Source organism: Rhinopithecus roxellana, chromosome 5 (assembly GCF_007565055.1).
Source record: "Rhinopithecus roxellana isolate Shanxi Qingling chromosome 5, ASM756505v1, whole genome shotgun sequence".
NCBI lineage: Eukaryota > Metazoa > Chordata > Mammalia > Primates > Cercopithecidae > Rhinopithecus > Rhinopithecus roxellana.
In genome coordinates this window covers 35,721,477-35,739,816 of record NC_044553.1, presented here as the reverse complement: position 1 = coordinate 35,739,816, position 18,340 = coordinate 35,721,477, and the positions used below count along the sequence as shown (strand labels likewise).

Sequence of the window (18,340 nt, the reverse complement as noted above, 5' to 3'; positions counted from 1 at the left end):
GAGGCTGGCAAAGGGGAGTGGAAAGGGAGGATGGATGGGGCCGGGGGGTGGGGTGGTGATGAGGGGGATGAAGGAGGGGGTGTCATTTTCTTTTTCTTTCTTTTTTTAAAAAAAGTATTTCTCTCGCGAGAAACCGCTGCGCGGACGATACTTGAAGAGGTGGGGAAAGGAGGGGGCCGCGGGAGCCGCGGCAGAGACAGTGGGTGCCACAAGCGGACAGGCGGCCACAGCTGGGACAGCTGCGAGCGGAGCGGAGCAGTGGCTGTAGCGGCCACGACTGGGAGCAGCCGCCGCCGCCTCCTCAGGAGTCGGAGCCGCCGCTTCTCCAGTGGGTGCAGCCTGGGTCTCGACGGGGGTCGGGCGGCCACCGGGGCTGGAGCTGCGGCCACGGAGGCTTTTGCGTTTGCGCCGCGCCGCGCCGAGGGCAGGGACAGGCACTGGGGTGAGGGGCTGTCCCGGAACGTTCACAGCTGGCGCTGGCCCTCCCCTGCCTGACAGCTTCCTGGCCCGGGGCTCTTGGTGCCGCGCTCCGCGTCAGATGTTCGGGGGGCGGTGGCAGCGCCCGGAATCGGCGGGGACTGCGCGGCGGGCTTCCAGCCTGGCGGAGAGGGCAGGCTGAGGAGTGGGGCGTTTAGAGCGCGCATTGCGCGCAATTCGTGCCACTAAAAAAATAAACCCAGAGAGCTCGCCCGGGGCTTAGGACCTTTGGGGACATGGGTACTTTGCGCTGCGCTCTTCTGGCGGGGCCCGGGAGGCCGAGGGATTGGCCAGGGCTGCTGCCGCCGGGGGCCTGGGCTTTCCAGCCAGCTGTGGACCAAACCGTCTTCCCTTACCCAAATTAACTGCGCCACGCGCAGGCGGCGCACGGGTTGGGCTCGGGAATGGGGACCGCGAGGCTTCAGCATCCCGATGCCCTGAAAGTCTCCCCGCCTCGGGGATTTGTCTCTGTGTTGCAGCTGGCAGGGGCCGCCTGAAGTGGGAGCAGCGCCTGGAGAAGGCGGGAGGAGCCCGGCCCGGGGGACGGGCGGCGGGAGAGCGGGACCCCGGCGGCGCGGTGCGCTTCAGGGCGCAGCGGCGGCCGCAGACCGAGCCCCGGGCGCGGCAGGAGGCGGCGGGAGCCGGCGGCGGCTCGGCATCATGCGTCGAGGGGGCCTGCTGGAGATCCTCCTGGGATTTACCGTGCTTTTAGCGTCCTACACGAGTCATGGGGCGGACGCCAATTTGGAGGCTGGGAACGTGAAGGAAACCAGAGCCAGTCGGGCCAAGAGAAGAGGCGGCGGAGGACACGACGCGCTTAAAGGGTAAAAGAACCGGTCCCCTCCTTTGGTGTGGGTCTTCCAAGTTTCAAGATCCAGAACAACGGGCAGGATGATTCTCCCTGTGAAAGACTCCTTGGCAAGACGTCCTGGGGGCACCTTAGAGGTGCTAGGGTTGTTTAGTCCCCACCCCGTTCGTGGTTAAACTACCTTGCCCCTACTCCCAAAGATTTCTGCCCCAAAGGAGAGGACATGATTGAAAGGAATCTTGGGCCATTGTTGAGGCAGATTTTGGGAGGCGAGAAGGGTTCCTTGAGGAAGAAGGGGAGGAGTTGCGAGTGGGATAAGAGGAGAAGCCCATTCCTTTCCCTGCAATACCAATTCTGGTTGTGTCTAGAGGAAAGTACTTTCCTTGGAGTCATCTTGGTAGATGCTGTATTTGAAAGGGGGCAAGGAAAGGAGGGGATTCCCATGAGAGTCAGAGGATAAATCACAGAGTAGTCGACTCTTCCGTAAATTATGTTTATTACGATTACGAATTGGGTTTTCTGGGCAGTGCTTCCTTTAGATGTCTACACTGGAAGCAGAACAGGGCAAGTGGTTCTGAGAACTGGTTTTTTTGGGTTGTGTGGGGCTCTCCGTTTCACTACAGCAGTAAGGCTGCTGTGGCCGGCCTTAAGGGGGTATTTTTAACTAGTGGTGTTTGTATTATGTACATTCAGTTGACCATTTCACTGGCTTCCCATGCCGCTATTATAGATGTTTCGGCCGGAAAGATTTAAATTAGGCGGGTTGACTAAGGGTTGTCACTTTCCTGTATTGAAGGACAGTGGGAATACATTTCCTTTAAGAGAAATTTGTTTGCAATTAAGTTAAAGCCTCCATGGAAACAGCAGGATGGACTGTCAATGACCCCTTTTATCTTCTTGGAGGAGCCTGTTAAGTAAACTCTGACAGTATGTATAGGGAGATTTTGTATTAAATTCTTACCATCCTGACTGATGCTCTTTTCCTGAGTGGTTCTGTAGCTTTATTATGTGGCTCTGGACACCAAGTGATGGTGTCCACTTGGATATGTGGCTGATCATTTCACTTACTCTTTTTTTGTTGTGGGGTGTTATAGTCATGTATATGTAGTAAAATTTGTGTTTGTGTGGCCCAGATATGAGAAGAAAAAGTGCAGTAAACTCACCAGACCAGTTTTTGACTCCTAGTCTGGAGAAGGGACACGATGATTGTAAGAGCCAAGCACTTAGGCTGTGATAAAATAGCACAGAACATAGTTACGATTAATTCGGTTCCATCTTGGCCTTTCTGGAAAATAAACCCAGAAATCCGATAATGTTGGAAGGAAGTTTGCTTATCATGGTAAGCCTGACCCTGATCAGACAGCAGACGTTTATTGTCCTGTGTGCAAGGCATATGGCAAGTTCAATAAGTAGACTGAGGCTCTGATTTTCATATGTTCTCAAGAGGACCTCATTTAGTCCAGTATTTTTCCTTCAAAAATACATTTCTCCTACATAATATTATCTTAATATCTATTCTGATAGAATTGCTCCTGTATATAAAGGAAGTGGGGATTTAATTCTGTGGCTGAAGATCTTCAGGGAGGTGTGGGGCCTGGTCAGACATTTGTCTCATTTCTCTGGGCTGTCACCAACTAGTGTGTTCCCTTGGGAGGCACAGACTGAATGTGAAAAAAGAAACTAAGCTTTACTTTGTTGCTTAACAGGATGCCACACTTTTACTCACACTAGTGCTTTCTCTGTCTGGTTTTACATTTGTTTGTGATTATAGAGAGATACCTCTCTGTGCTCCTCACAGTATTTGATCATTAACACAGACCTTATCCTATTGCAAACTATTTATAAAGCCTTCCTAAAAACAGGGTATTAATAGAATTGTAATTATGTGTGTTTCTAATTCTCATGTTAACTATAAGATTTTATAATAAGTTATACACACACACACACACACACACACGGTGGGGGTGAAAGTAATAATTTAAAAATATATACAATTAAAAGTATTTCCCTGCCATCTTTCAGAAACCATTTTCTTGGGTATTTTTCTATAAATCTTATAGGCATATGTATACGTGTACAGATAAACACATAAATATGTATGTATACATACACGTGTGTGTGTATCCTTTTTAATACATGGAATATACTGTACATGCAATATTCTGAACTTTACTTTTTATGTATCTTTAATTCATCCATCTGTTAACTCATATGGATCTACCTCATGCATTTTCTTTCTTTCTTTTTTTTTTGAGACACAGTCTTGCTCTGTTGCCCAGGCTGGAGTGTAATGGTGCAATCTTGGCTTACTGCCTCCACCTTCCGGGCTCAAGCGATTCTCCTGCCTCAGCCTCCAGAGTAGCTGGGATTACAGGCGCATGCCACCAAGCCCGGCTAATTTTTTGCATTTTTAGTAGAGATGGGGTTTTGCCATGTTGACCAGGATGGTCTCAAACTCTTGGCCTCAAGTGATCCGCCCGCCTCTGCCTCTCAAAGTGCTGGGATTACAGGCGTGAGCCACCGCACCCGACCCCATTTTCTTGTTGTATAGAACCTCGTTATGTGGCTGAAACAGTTCTCTAGTGATGGCTCTTTAGATTACATTGAGTCTTTTGCTATTACCAACTTTCTTCTGCATACCTGTGTTTACATACACATGTTTATATGTGGTATAAATTAGTAAAAATAGAATTGCTGGATCAAAGGCTTTCCCGTAGATCTTAAGCAAACCCCATTTCTCATGTAAAATTTGAATAACATTTTAAATTTATTCCCTCTGCTTATTGCCATTACAGTCTCATATGAATAAATCCTTTAATGGTGCCCTGCTATATAAATCATCAGAAAAAGCAGTTATGTACTACATTTTTCCAGTTATTGCTTAAAATTTCTGTTTTTGTCTGTTAAAATATTACCAGCTTCAAAACTCACCTCTTTGACTACAGTGAAACCTGTTTACCATTCTGATTGGAAATGCACAGTTTATGAAGTGAAAGTGATTTGTAACCCCCGAGTCTGCCTGATGCCCAGTTGGTGGCAGCAACTTTCAGCACCTCACTAATCTTTCCTCTAGTTAAAAGGTGCTTTAAACTCATCAGTATCTGCTGTGCACTGGTTCCTTCTCTCCAGCAAATACTGCCTTCTTGGTTTTCTCTGATGTGGCAGGTGACTACAAAATCTGCCTTGGTATTCTTCCTAAAATACATATATATGTTCCTTTCTTGCCAGCTCCCCTTCTTCCTGGATTAGAAACTGGCCTCCTTTTCTGCTCACTGGATGTGTAGTCCCAGCTTATCTTCCTCTCTTCCCACCCTGTTGCAGGTGTTCCTTTTTTTTTTTTTTTTCCTTTCTCTCCCCACTGGGCAGCAAAAGTTGTTCCACAGTGGAAATTTAGGCATCCTCGTGTTTCTTCCCAGCTTCTGCTGTGTTTTCTTAGAGTAAATTGCCAATTTCTGTTTTTACAGGAAATCCTTTCTTAAAAAGGAATCAGTGTGGTCCCCATCCACTCTGCAAAAATTGCATTTTTTTCTATTTTCAAATGAGAATTGTTCAAGTTTCAAAACTGTATGAAATAATACATGTATAGTAGTTTTCTTTTGCTTGGGCACTGCTTGATATGTGAAATGGGTTTATGAAAAATAATAAAATCCTAATGTTATTTGTTTGAATTTCAATTCATAGGAATTTTTCTCAGCTAAATTCTAAACTGTGATTAGGCAAAAAGTGTGGGAGACAGTCCAAAAAAAAAAAAAAAAAAAACCCAACTGTACTTGAATAGCAGTAGTTATGCACCATTTATTTATGACTGCCTTATCGCTTTAGCTCCCAAGTAAGGAAATATTACTGTTTCCTGTCAAAGGGAAAGGTTCTTCACAGTGAGATCTCCTTCCCAAACCTTGGAGAAGACAGATTGAGGCTTCTGCCCTTGTCGTGTGGTTTATAGGTACATGAGACCAGTTGTATTTGACACAATTTGTCAACTTGTGCGTGATTCCTTTTGGTCTTTATTTGTTTATTTTTTTCCAGAGGTCTTCTTGCCAGAAAAATACCCATGGAACAGTTCGTACCCAGGGTACGTTATGTGATGGCAAACTCCAAGGGATTAATTATGTAGAAGTCTGTTATTAAAATAAAGAACTGTAATAGGGAATACAGAAAAAGTTCTGTAGACTTCATAAAGTCCATTTCACTTTGTAAAGGGGACCTTAGACTTCACCTGAAGTCAGATGGGCAAATAATTAAATATGGGAAAAGATTCTTGCAGGGGTATAGTTTCCATTTATTGAAAAGATTAGACTAAAATATTGGGACACAATTTTTTTTAAAAAAAGGATTTAGTATTCTTAAATAGAAGATTTCAGCAATTCCACACATGAAACAAGAAGGTAGAGACAAAATATTTATTTATGGGACTCATTTTGTAACATTGAAGACATAGAGGTTGTTTATAAAAATGGATAAGTTGGTAATACAAATTAATTAAAACATACATCAGCCTACGGTGAAATGAGATGAGAGCTGATGGAAATGGAGTACAGACTTCCCTTCAACTTTATTTGGAATTTTAAAGAATATTAAAATGTTCCTTTATTGTCTTGTGTAGCACACACTTTAAAAATTATAGTATTATACTGATGACTCTAATCAAGCAAAATACTAAAAAATTATTACAGTATTAATGTACTAGTTTGTTGGTTTTCTTCCAATAAGCCAAACAATCAGCCTAACCACTTTGGGAGTTTTAGCTTTATTTTCAATGTGAAAATAAGATTTTAAAAATGTTTTCTTGAAAGAGAAATACATTCTTTTAACAATTTCTTTGTTTTTAAACACGAACCCAGCAAATGGGCCTGCTTAAGCAACTTAGAATTTTTTCCCATGAGACTCTTTGAAGAAACCGACATCAATAATATATCAGGCCTGAGTTCTGTGGCCTAACTCAGGCGCATGACAGTTTAGTGTCTCGTGATGTTCAAGTCGATTTTCTCGTTAGATTGTTAAATCATCAAAGTCAAGAATCCTATTATAAGCATTTTACCACTAACTTATCATTAAGTGGGGTTTCAAAAACTTCATTAATTCAGGAAGGCTTGACTGAATGCCAGCTGGAGTTTAGTTCTGTGGAAGGCCAGAGACATATACCCCATGATCCTGGGAGTACTTCAGGAACCATGAGTGCACAGAAGGGTAGCATCCTTGGAAAGAGAGTCTGGTATTAAGTCTAAGCAAATACATAATAACAATTGCAGCCATGGTAGGTAACATTTAGATCACTTCTATATGCTAAGCACTGTTCTTACTGTTTTGCATATGATAATTCGTTGAATCCTCACAGCCACTCTACAAGCTGGGTGCTTTCATAAGCTTCCCTTCACAGATATGAGAGCCAAGGTATGCAGAGGTTAAGTTCTAAAGACAAAACTGAATGTTAACTTTTCTTTCTCCATTAATTTTAGTTATGGTTTTGGTTTTTCATTCCACCAGACAAAAATGCAGGCCCAAGACATTGGTAAAATTCCACTTAAAATTCCAAATATTCTTTCATGCTAGTTCACAAATCCTAAGTATGGTTAATCACATAGTATTATTTAGTCCAACAAGAAACTTTCTGCAAAGGCATTAATAAAACAGAAAGAATCATAGGATGTTAGAGCCAGTGGGACTTTGTACAGCGTGTGTATTATATTTTAATATTAGACCTTGACTTGTATGAGGGTGGTAGGTAACCATTGCAGGCAGCCTGCTGGGCATTGTCTGGGCTTCTGAGCTGGAGGCATTGCTCTTTATGTTGTTCAGACCCCTCTTGCTGTCATGTCACCCGAGAGAAATTTCTCTCTGAATAGGGTTGCAAGAAGTATTTCTCTTTCCAGTGGAAATTAGTATGTGTCTTACATCATGACCAGTCATATGAGTTATTTGTTTCTTTTTCATTTTTTACCTTGGTTGCCTGTAAGCTCAGCCCAATTTTTTACATTACATTGCAGCCATAATGGTAAAAAAAAAAAAAAAAAAAAAAAGCTCTGAGGTATCACTTACGATTGTACTTTGCAAATACTAATTCCCTTGAAACGTAAGGCCTTTATGAGGAAAGCTTATTTATTCATTTAACAGATGAAGAAACAAGGGATGCAGAGTTTCAGTAATTACTCCAGGGACATAAACTAGTAAGTGGTAGAGTTGGGAAATCTAGCTTCATAGCTGGAGCTCTTGATCTTAATATTTTACTGCTTTTCAGTTACAATAAATCTTGTAGATGGTACATTTTTTCCCCATGCCCTTTATACCTTCATTTCCCAAGAATCTTCTCCCACCATTGCTATGTGGAAAGATTCAACATTTATTGAACGCAGATGCTGTTACAAGCCAAGGGAAGCATCACTGTGGGAATGGGATTGATCAGAAGTGACTTTACAGTGAAAGTCTATTAGGGCTGGGCATGGTAACTTATTCCTGTAATCCCAGTGCTTGGGAGACTGAGACAGGAGGATTGCTTGAGCCCAGGGGGTTGAGGCTGCAGTGAGGTATGATCATGCCACTGCACTCTAGCCTGGGCCACAGAGCAAGATCCTGTCTAAAAAAAAAAAAAAAATTATCAGTGGTCAACAAGCTCACTTTTTTTGAAAACAGAGTTTTATTGAAACAAATCCATGCCTGTTTATTTACTTATTATGTATGGCTGCTTTCTCCCTACAGCAGTAGAGTAGCTGCAACAGAGACTGTATGTCCCACAAAACTGAAACATTTGCTCTTTGGTCCTTTACAGAAAAAGTTTAACAACCTCTGATCTACGTGATAAAAAGTGACTCTCTACTAGGAGTGAGAACTCATTGAAGGCAGAGATCTTGCTTGTTTTATTTATCTCTAGGAACATCTAGGAACTGGGTATGTGGCATGTGTTCAATAGAATAGTTTTTGATGGTTGAACTCAGCAATTTTGATGAACTGATTGACTGGGTATGGTTAATTATATAAACTAGAGCTTGGAGCAAGTATAGCTGAGAAATAAAGCAAAGATGAGTGAAAAATACATCAAAGGAAAGGGATATGAAGTGTCTGTGATCTTAGGACACTGAACTGCAGTTGGGCAGGGTTGGCACGGCGTGGTTCCATGTGACGTGGTTTGTAGTGTAGTCTCTGAAACGAGTGCCCCCCGGAGCTGTGCAGTTCGCAACCTCGAGCAATCTTGTGAGCTCGTACATAGGTAGCGACGTTGTTAGGGAAAGGTGAGGGACTAGTGGAAACATAAACATCACTGATGGTTGTGAAAGGCAAGGATGCGAGCTAGTAAAGGATTCTAAGATAGGAACATGATCAGATCTTTGCCACTGGGTAGAGGTGTGAAAAGTAGATGACTTAGAGAGGAGAGAAACTAAAGACAGGGAGATTTGGATTTGGGAGGCTAATATAGGAGTCACAGTGAGAGTCCATGATGGTCTGAGCAAATTCAGTGAAAGGGGTGAAGAAAGAAGAGGCTCAGGTGGTTCCAGAATTAATGCAGACAGTACTTGACTAGTTGGTTGGGAAAGACAAAGGGAGGAGGACCTAGAATGCTCCCACCTCCATATATATTCAAATTTACCATATACGAAATCACTGTAGCACCATAAAGAGAGAATAAAGGGAAATGAGATCAGGCCTAGGCCCTCTACTACCATGAAACAAAGTATTTTCATTTGTGAGTGTTTGGGTTATTTTATTGCTACGTAACAAATTGCCCCAGACTTAGTGGCTTAAAACAACAATTTTATTATTTCTCATGATTCTGTGGCTCAGGAATTTAGACAGGACACAGCGGGGAATCTTGTCTCTGCGCCCCACAATGTCAGCTGGGCTGGAACAGGCAGTATGACTTCTTCACGTATGCATCTGGTTCTGTGACCAGGCCCTGGCGCCTGCAGCCCTGTTTACTTGGGTGTGGTTTATCTAAATGGACCCACTGAGGAGTGGAATAAAGAAAGCAAAGAGCCACTTGTCTGGCTGTGCTGGGGGCCTTCCAAGTTTTAAAGCTCTCTCTCTCATGCAGTCACTTGCCTGAACCTGCCCCCGGGATGGAGCCATTGAATGTGTTTTTTTCAAATGGGGAGACTGAGCCCCAGATGCAGCGACTAGGCCTTGCTCAGAGTGAGTGTCTATTGGGGCTGGATCTTGAACAACAGCCTCCTGACCCTGGTCACATGTGTTAATCCCACATATTGACTGACGGCAGGCTAACTCAAAGGGCTGGGGGCTGGTTGGCTGGGGTCACATGAGCTCATATGTCCTTGACATTGGCTGGATTCCTTGATTCCCCTTTATGTAGTCTCAGCTTGTCCCCTTTCTATACATGGCCTCTCTACATGGTCTTTCCAGCATAGCCAGACTTTTTCCATGGCAGCTCAGGATCTCTCAAGAGCACAAAAGTGGGAACTACCAGACTTTCTTCAGACTTAGCCTGGAATTGCATGACTTGGAATTCCATCCAAGTCATAGGCCTCACCCAGATTCAAGGGCATGGACTGACTATTAAGACCTACCTTTGGATGTGAGGAGCAGCACATGTCTGCTGGGAAGGGAGGAAGTGGAGCCATCTTTGGAGACCAGCTACCACTGTAGGGCAATAGATCTTTGAGAAGGCTAATCAGATACTTTAAGTTTTAATTCTAACTTGATCAAGTTCGATCGGCTTAGTTCTCTACTGAGGATGCCTCCTTGTATTTTGCTGCTGTAACTTCAGAATGAAAAAGCTCCATAAGTATTGTGTTTGCATATTCTGTTAGATTAATGTTAGGGCATTGCTCTTAGTTTGTCCACAGTTCTGCATTTAAAGAACTCACAACTGTCAGGAATAAGATTAAAGTTCCTAATGAACCAGTATGTTTTGTTTTATTCAAATACGAGAATTTCAAAACATCTAACCTTTTTCCATTAGCTTTTAAGATTACACATAAAATAAATTTAATGTGCAATCACTCTAATTTATTAACTTTGGTATGTTTTAACTTTCTTCTGTATGAAATTTTATCTTCAGTTTCTATTTATAGCCTCAAATGTATGTATCTGTTGGTGTAATCCACCTCAAGTTTTTTAAATTAGGGGTTATAACTAATAAACAAAAATAGGTCACAATTGCTAATAGAATTGGTGTTGTAATGAGCTGAACTATATTATTTTGTTATAAATGGAGTAGCCACATTGTCAACAGAATAAAATTGGATTAGGAATATAGTCAAGTTTGGATTGCGGGTGTCTTATCCTATATCAAATCCTAGTTTTAAATTTCTTGTGACTACTGCTTTTTCAGCTTAAGTGACTTTTTTTGGTTGCAGTTATCACTGACTCTATTTATTCAGCTCCCCCAGAGCGGAAGAGAGAAAGCAAAAATCCCTATCTCCACCATTCCCAGCCGGAGATGTATTCCAGACAGCAAGCAGGCTCAGAGTGGGAGAACTGCTCCTTTAAACAAGTGGTTTGGTTCAACATTTTGAAGGGTTATGAATTCCTAGACCATCAGTCATACTTACATTCAAATATAAGTATCCAAACACATCTAATTCCAAATATAGTACAACCATTTTATGATGTTGGTGTGGGGAGACGGGATTTATGTCTGCTCCACAGACACATTGTCTGCTGTCAAGTTTCATGGCTTCGAACTGAAGTATGGTAATATCTTTATTAATAAAGGCAATGTATTCCAGAGGCAGGGTTTCATTTTGTGTTTTTTGTTGTTTGTTTCTTCTTCCTTTTCAGTTTCTGTTTCTCCTTCTTTGTTGCCATCTTTTCCTTTTCTTCTTTTTCTTCATCGTCATTGCCTCATGTTTTTTGTAAGTAATTTCATAAGCTGTGCTGCAAATAATATCGGGTGAATAGGAATATCAAATGAGAGTTAAAACCTTAAGAAAAGTAAACAAGGTCTATGTAAAATACAAAATTTTTACCTGGGAATTTTGGGGTGTTCAAAAAGAAAAACAGGGTTAAGGTTTTTGTTAGGGGAGGGAAGGAGAAAGCCTGAGGGAGGCAGGAGGAGAGAGCTGGGAGAAGGTCTGGAGTGAAGAGTCTTGCCACCCAGTGGACCTCGGCTGGACAGAGCAGACGCTGGGTTTTGAAAGATGTTGATGACAACCCTTTCCCTCCCAGCAGCATTGGGACCAGGCGACCTGTGCTTAATCAGCCTCTTTAGGGGACAGAGAGCTTATGGAGAAGAGTCAGGGCATAAAAGAAAGACACTTGGATGCCAGAAAAGATTCCTATGAAAACATGTAGAGGAATGCAGTGGAAACGCAGATTAATCCATTGTCTGGTATGCACCTCTGTATATGGGACTATGTAAAGTTTGATGCGTTCCTCTTCCTGTAAATAACGGCTTATTGTGTATCGTTTCCCCTGTTCACTCAGTGCTCATTTGTAAGATTGTGTAATCAGACCCTAATAGGTTCGTGCCTTTGATGAATAACTTTTAAAAGACCTTCTTATTTTTAAATGTTTTTGTTTTTGCCATTGAAATTATGGCTCATATCTTCTTCCATAGCCAGACCATCCATCTTTATAAAAATTCATATTACAAATTAGTTATAGTAGGATTTTAGAAATATATAAATGCTGAAACTGAGGCCCAGAGAAGGTCCAGGAACAAGTGCTCAAGGTGCTTATTTTCCTCTCTGATTCGTAGGTGTGGAACCTGAGTCACGTGGTGGCGAGAGCTGGCCTAAGACGCGTGTGGTTGGGTAATAGATTGGGCCTCTTTGTGTTCCTACCCTCAAGAGGTTGACTGGTATCTGCAGTTTCTCCGCCGTGTGTGAAATAACCAAACCTTATCAATTCTGTGGGCATGGATGTTTTTCTTTCTCTCGTTTATTTGACCTTAGGTAGTGTGATTAGTCTCTCAGTGGTCAACCCTGAAGTGGTGATGCTGTAGCAGAGTTTTAGATTCTCAGTACTACCCTGCTGTCAGTGGAAACCTCCACATTAGAAGGGATTGGGTGGGGTGGGACATTTTGAGGGAGGTAGTTGTCAATGAGGGTATCAGTCAGGTGGCTGGAAAAAGAGAAATAGTCTTCTCTGGGAGTCTGAAGCATGACTCCTCCCCAAAACCCTCCACCACACACATACTCACACTTCTAATTGGCAGTCAAAGTCAAATGACCTGAGATCAACTAAGGCAGTTCTGGGTCTGTGATTAAGCTTGGTCTCTTGTTGTATAACTTGCTGGCTCGGTTATCCAAAGTATACATTAAGAGTTCATGTAATAAACACACTAAAGAAGAAAAAATTCTCAAATTCTTGTGTTTTCTTCCATATCATCTCCCCTAATAATACTGTAAAACATCTGCCTACTCCTAGCGACAACTATGTTTTGAGCATTAGCTGTGTTTGAATAGGACCCAATGCTTCATTTTCAGAATGAACACCCTGTCTTGGGCTTGTTGATATTATTATCTTTTTTCCCAATGATTCTAGGCAGAACTGCCATTTGGAGTATCTTTCTCTCCCTTTACTGATGGGGTTAATGTTTGAGGAGATGTGGGCAAGTGCTTTTCAGTGAAGGACTTGATGTGCAGCCTTTAAGTTGACAAATAGTTTTTTAATCTTTCATGGACTGCTGGTGCTTCACACCCCAGAGTTGAGGCCACTGACCTCAAGTTTGCAAATTTTATATCCCATTACCACCCTGTGAGCTCCGTACTCCCCAGGGCCACATAGTCGATGTTTTAGCTGGAATCTGAGAAAGTGCCTGAACATTTCCTGAAGAGTTGGCTAGGAATGTTTGACAGTTTGGTCATAAAAACCCAGAGCTAGTGGCTGGGGTATGTGTTATAATTACCTCACACTATTTCCTATTTGAGTCTGGCGGTGGGTAGTGGGGCAGACTGGTATTGATTGTGGGACCATATTTTAAAGAACCAAGGAGTCATTTTCAATGATCGCTAGTAACCATTGGCCACACTTTCAGGGAGGTTTGGAAGTGTGGAAAAAGGCTTTGGGTCAAATTCTGTCTCCACCGCCTACTAGGAGGAAACCTCAGACAAGTGATTTGACCTCTCTGGGCCTCAGTTTCTTCACTTGTAAATGCGATTAAATTACTCATCTTTCTGTATTGTCTTAAGATTTAATGAGATGGTTCATTTCAAGTTCTCAGTAGTGTGCCTGACATGTTTAGCTATGATGATGCAAATAATTATAATGCTGTTACAGATAAGGAAAATGAGGCAGAGAGTTAAAGAGGCAGTTTATTATGGCTAAAGCAAAAATTTAGATAATCATTCCTATCTGGATACCACAGTCTCTACTTTCTCATCATAGAAATGATTATATTCAGAAACAGGAGGCAAACCTGAACTTTAAAATATTCAAAAGTGTAATTTTAATGGAAACTTACTACATCTGTGGAGATCTGGTTATACTTAAAGGCAGTTTGGAGATAAGTTTTTATTTTTAAATTTTCTCTTTCCCTAAATTGCATTGTCTTCATTGGGAAACAAACTTACTAAATACTATTCCTTATGAACATGCACCCCATCAACTCTTCCAAAAAAGTTTGCATTTTTTAACTGGCAGATCTGTCAAATAGGCCTTGCCTCTTTCCTGATTAACACATTTTTTTTTTTTTTTTTTTAAAAGAGTCATTGTGAAAAGAATTTAAATTTTAGTAAATAGAAGGACTGGGTTGAAAACCATTCTCTTTGGCAGCGGTGCAGAGATACCCTGGGAATTAGAATTGTTTCATGGCAAAGTGGTGGGCCATTCTTGAAATGTGCTTTAATTGCCTCTGTTGGAGTAAGGATTTGGTTATAATTGGGTAGCCCAGATATCCACCCGCAATTCTTAGCCACACTGCCTTTCAACCTATAATCTCAGAGGTAGAGATAAGCCCTGTTTTCCAGATTCCGCATATCAGAGCTCACGGAGAACTCTGACATTGCCCCAGTCACACGCCCTTCGTTGTCGCCAAAGAAATAGGGTGCTCCAGCTGGTCAGGACTGAGCCATGTGTTAGTCCTGCCTGAACCATGTGGAATGGGCTTAGGAAAGAGGAGTTTGGTTAGCAGAGAAGGGGAAGGGATGCTGGATGGGTAAACACAACACATCTGCACTCACAGAGCGAAAGCTCCCTTTTCCATAGCGTCAGTATTCCCTCCACCCACTCTGTTATCACTGTCCTCTGTGGGTGCTTTGTGGGCAGGCCTTGCCTGTGTGACTGGGGACAGGGTGACTCAGATTGGCAGTCCCTGAGAAGAGCCACTTTCTAATTGAGTGTTCCCTTCCTTTGGCTTCATGCCATGCAGCCACATAATGCTCATTTCCTACAAAGAGATTCTTATTCATTCTTCTTCTTCTGTGTCCTCTTTCTCTTGAGAAATTGAAAATCTTTTTATTTTTAAATTGTCTTTTCATGATTTCCATTTTGATTTTAATAAGAGTTGACTTTCAGAGTGATCTTAAACTATCGAGCATCCATGAGAGTGGAACAAAACATACATTATCTTAATTTAGGCATAGCTTTCATAGAGTTCCTATATGCTGCACCCTACATGCCAGCTCTGGTTAACGGATCGGCAGTAAACTCTAAGAAGTTGCGGTTGCTTCATATTCATTCACAGCCTATAAAAATAAGAGTAGAGTGTTTTAAATAAGGAACGATTTAAACAGATAATAGTTATTTTTCTATTTGCCATTGAAAATGTTCAAATTACTTAATGTCTGTCATCCCCTTGGGGTAAATAACACCATCACCAACAGAAAGTTTATTATTAAAGTAAGAATATAGAATCAAACAAATAAATACCAGATACTTTCTGTGCTCTGCCAACTTCCTGGGAAAAAAATAAACCTCAAATAAAATAAACTCTTCCTTTTGAAGTTTTGAAAACCTTTCAGGTATTTTACAAAGATAGGCAAACCACTTTTTCTCTTTTTGCTTGTAAGCAGTTCTAACTTAATCCAGACATTGTTGAACTTTGACAGAAGACAGCAGGGTCTAATTTGACTGCAGACTGACTCATCTGCTCATTTGCATTTGGGACCTTCCTTGAAAATAGGTTGTTTGACACACATTCTCACACATTGAAAGGTCAGAAGACATACCAGGATTCTTTGCTAACTGATTTCCTCCATTCATTTCATATTTCCCAGGACTATAAGAGTTCTTCCACTTATGCACAGAAAAATACAAATTTAACCTTTTTATGAACCTGATACAAACAAACCCCCTCCCCCAAAACACATCTTTTGTTAACTGATGGGTTTATGTTTGTCTTCAAAACAAAATGTCTTTATGAACATGGGTCATGTCAAAAAGGACCTGTGATGCCCAAGGGGATCTATCCCCTGAACCAATATGTTAATTGTTTGCACAGGTGTAGTGAAGTCATTTGTTCTTGGATTCCCCATCTAGTGAACTGCAACCTTATTTAGTAGCTGGATACTTAGTAGAAACACTTTGGTTAGTTCTTGCCACTGATTTAACATGGTACACATGTTGGGATTGGACTGTTATTGTCTCTTAATGGAGGTCCCCTCCCTCTCAGGAATGTTAAGCTGCATAACAGACAAAGGTGGTTCTTCAAGTGAATGAAAACAGAAAACAAAAGTGTGGTGTGATGGCATGTAGGAGACTGGATATCAGGAGGGACTAGGCCAGGTGCTCCTGCAAGTCTGTTTTTGAAAAAGAATTTTATTTAACACAGATGTGGATAATTTCAAATATATGCAAAACTAGCGAGAAGGAGACAATGATGATCCAGCTTCAGCATTTATCAATTAATGGTCAATCTTGTTTTATCTTCTACTTCTCTCCCTCATTGCATTTATTTTGAAGTAAATCCCTGAAAAATCATTTTACTTTTAAATATTTCAATGTGTGTCCTAAAAGGTAAGGGCTGTTTAAGAAACATAAACACAATAATATTATTCTGTTTACCGTGAACACTAATTTCTAATATTATCAAATATTCAGCGAATATTTAAAATGTCCTAATTGAGTCATACATTTTATTTGTTTTTTTGCAGTTTATTCAAATCAGGATCCAAAAAAGTCCATATTTTGCAATTGGTTGATCTGTCTCAAATATTTTTGAATATATAGATTGTCCCCCTGTCAGTTTTTCCTTATAATTTATGTATTGAAAAAATAGGTTCCTGTCCTCTACAGCAGTGCTTCTTAAGATGCCAGTCCACAAACTCCTGTTTCTGGTCCATGATGAGATGAGAAACCAGGGTGTAAATCCAAAATATGTCACTAAGCACACTTTTTAGTTCAGCTTATATTTTATTCCTAGGGAGACTTCCTCAACGAAGGAAGCAGTGAGATGGTTTAGATTCTAGCTTAAGCTCCTTATCTCATTATAGACTAGTAATGTCTAGTTTGTAGATCAGCGCTGGCCAGTTCTTGGACCACACATGGCTTTCACTGTTGGAGAGTTTCTTGCAGTCCAGTGATGATTGCATGCCAGTGGGATGGTCTTATCATGTTTCTCAGTCCCCTGTGTTTGTTGTGAATTGCTAGTTAGAGCTAAATGCTTAATTAAACTCAATTAACTTTTTGTCAAGAAGACTTTATAAGTGGTATGTGTCCTTCCATTAGGAGGGACATTACTACCAGTCTCTCTTTTTGTGTTACTAGCAGCCATTGATAATCATTTTCTAGATCTATTTATTAGGGTGGCAGAATGGGGATATTCAAATTCTGTCATTTCCTATTGACGTACTAATGCTGTAAAGTTTTGTTTTGAATTTAGGCTCAATACTTCACAGCCAGTAATGTTTGCAATATGCTGTATCTGATTTTTCTTATACGCGACTTTGTTGTAGAAAAATTATTTAATATCTAAGAGTAAGGATTGGCTATTATGAGCTATGAAATTGTGGAAAATTCACACAGAAGGACCCTGGCATTTGAGAGGGCAGACAGGGAAGAAAATAATTCTGCAAAGGTTCATTTATCCCATGATCTTTTGTGAGTGTCAAGATGGAAGCACTCAACGTGTTTTTATTTTCAAGTAAGGAATTTCAGGCAAGAACCTTATGAAAAGTTGGTAAGATTTTGGACTGTGGGGTGAGGGGAAGAAGATATTTGCAGAGATTTTAACATTCAGAAGTGATTTTTTGTACCTTCATTTCGGCATTGCTTTCTCAGGAATGCTTTCTTTTCTTTCCCCCAAGAAATTGGAACAAGTACAGTCTTAGTGATTCAAATGAAAGATTCTGAAAGTTACTGGTACACCCAGTCCCCTTCGGTGAAAGGAAGGTAGGGACGAGAGCTGCCCCAGGAGCTCCTCCCCAACTGTTTATGGGGAATGGTGCGTGTGCACGTACATGTGTGCCAGGCACATCCTCCGTGTGTTTCATGTCAGTGAAACATGTCCATTATTCTCTAAGGCCTCATGTATTCCTACCTGATAGAAAACTTCTGGGTGAAATGACAGGCTTTCGGAACTGGTTTTTAGTCAGTGGGTGCTGCTACAGCGATTTGGAAGCCCTTTAGGTATTCAAGATGGATGTATTTATCTCTGTTTTGACATCATCATCACCACTTCAGAAGTTGTCATGTTGAAGCTTTGTGCTGGCATTTAGCACCTGCTCTGCTTAGTTATAGCTTGAAACACAAATACTGTCACATCTTCTCTGGAGCTGGAAGGGTGCTGAGAGGACAGTGCTGGCATCACTCACACTGAGGGAAATCTTTTGAGTTGGATTTCAGAGAAGAACTGTGCTGGCCATTGGAATGAGGAGAGTCACCGCTTTGTGTAATGGACAACATCCCAGCAGCCTCTGAATTAAGTCACAGAGACGTGAAATTGGAGGGTTTTTTTTAGAAGATCTTCTGGATCACCCAGGCCTTCGAGCAGCTCATTGTCTTCCTAAGCTGGGTCAGACAGTTGCCTGTGTGTCCTGATGGTTTTGCTTAGAGCTACTTTTCAAAAGACAAACTACACCCGTGTTGAAGTGTGTGTACTAACACATTCCAATGCCAGCTCTGAGTAGGTTTTGAATTATCCACATGTTGAATCTTCCTTGTGCTCCCTACACACCCACTCCCTCAAATATTGAGCATGTTAGGAGCTGACTAATGTTTTTACTG

At 41.5% G+C, this 18,340-nt stretch overlaps 1 protein-coding gene across 1 annotated transcript in view; it reads left to right on the top strand.

The window, feature by feature from the left end:
- Positions 1-113: 113 nt before the first annotated feature.
- The window catches only part of FBN1 (fibrillin 1), a 240,478-nt gene continuing 222,251 nt past the window's right edge, over positions 114-18,340 (top strand). The window contains exons 1-2 of the mRNA XM_010357811.2: positions 114-328; positions 957-1,301. Coding sequence (XP_010356113.2) covers positions 1,138-1,301 — 164 coding nt within the window. The 5' untranslated portion in view covers positions 114-328; positions 957-1,137. The remainder of the gene's footprint in view (positions 329-956; positions 1,302-18,340) is intronic.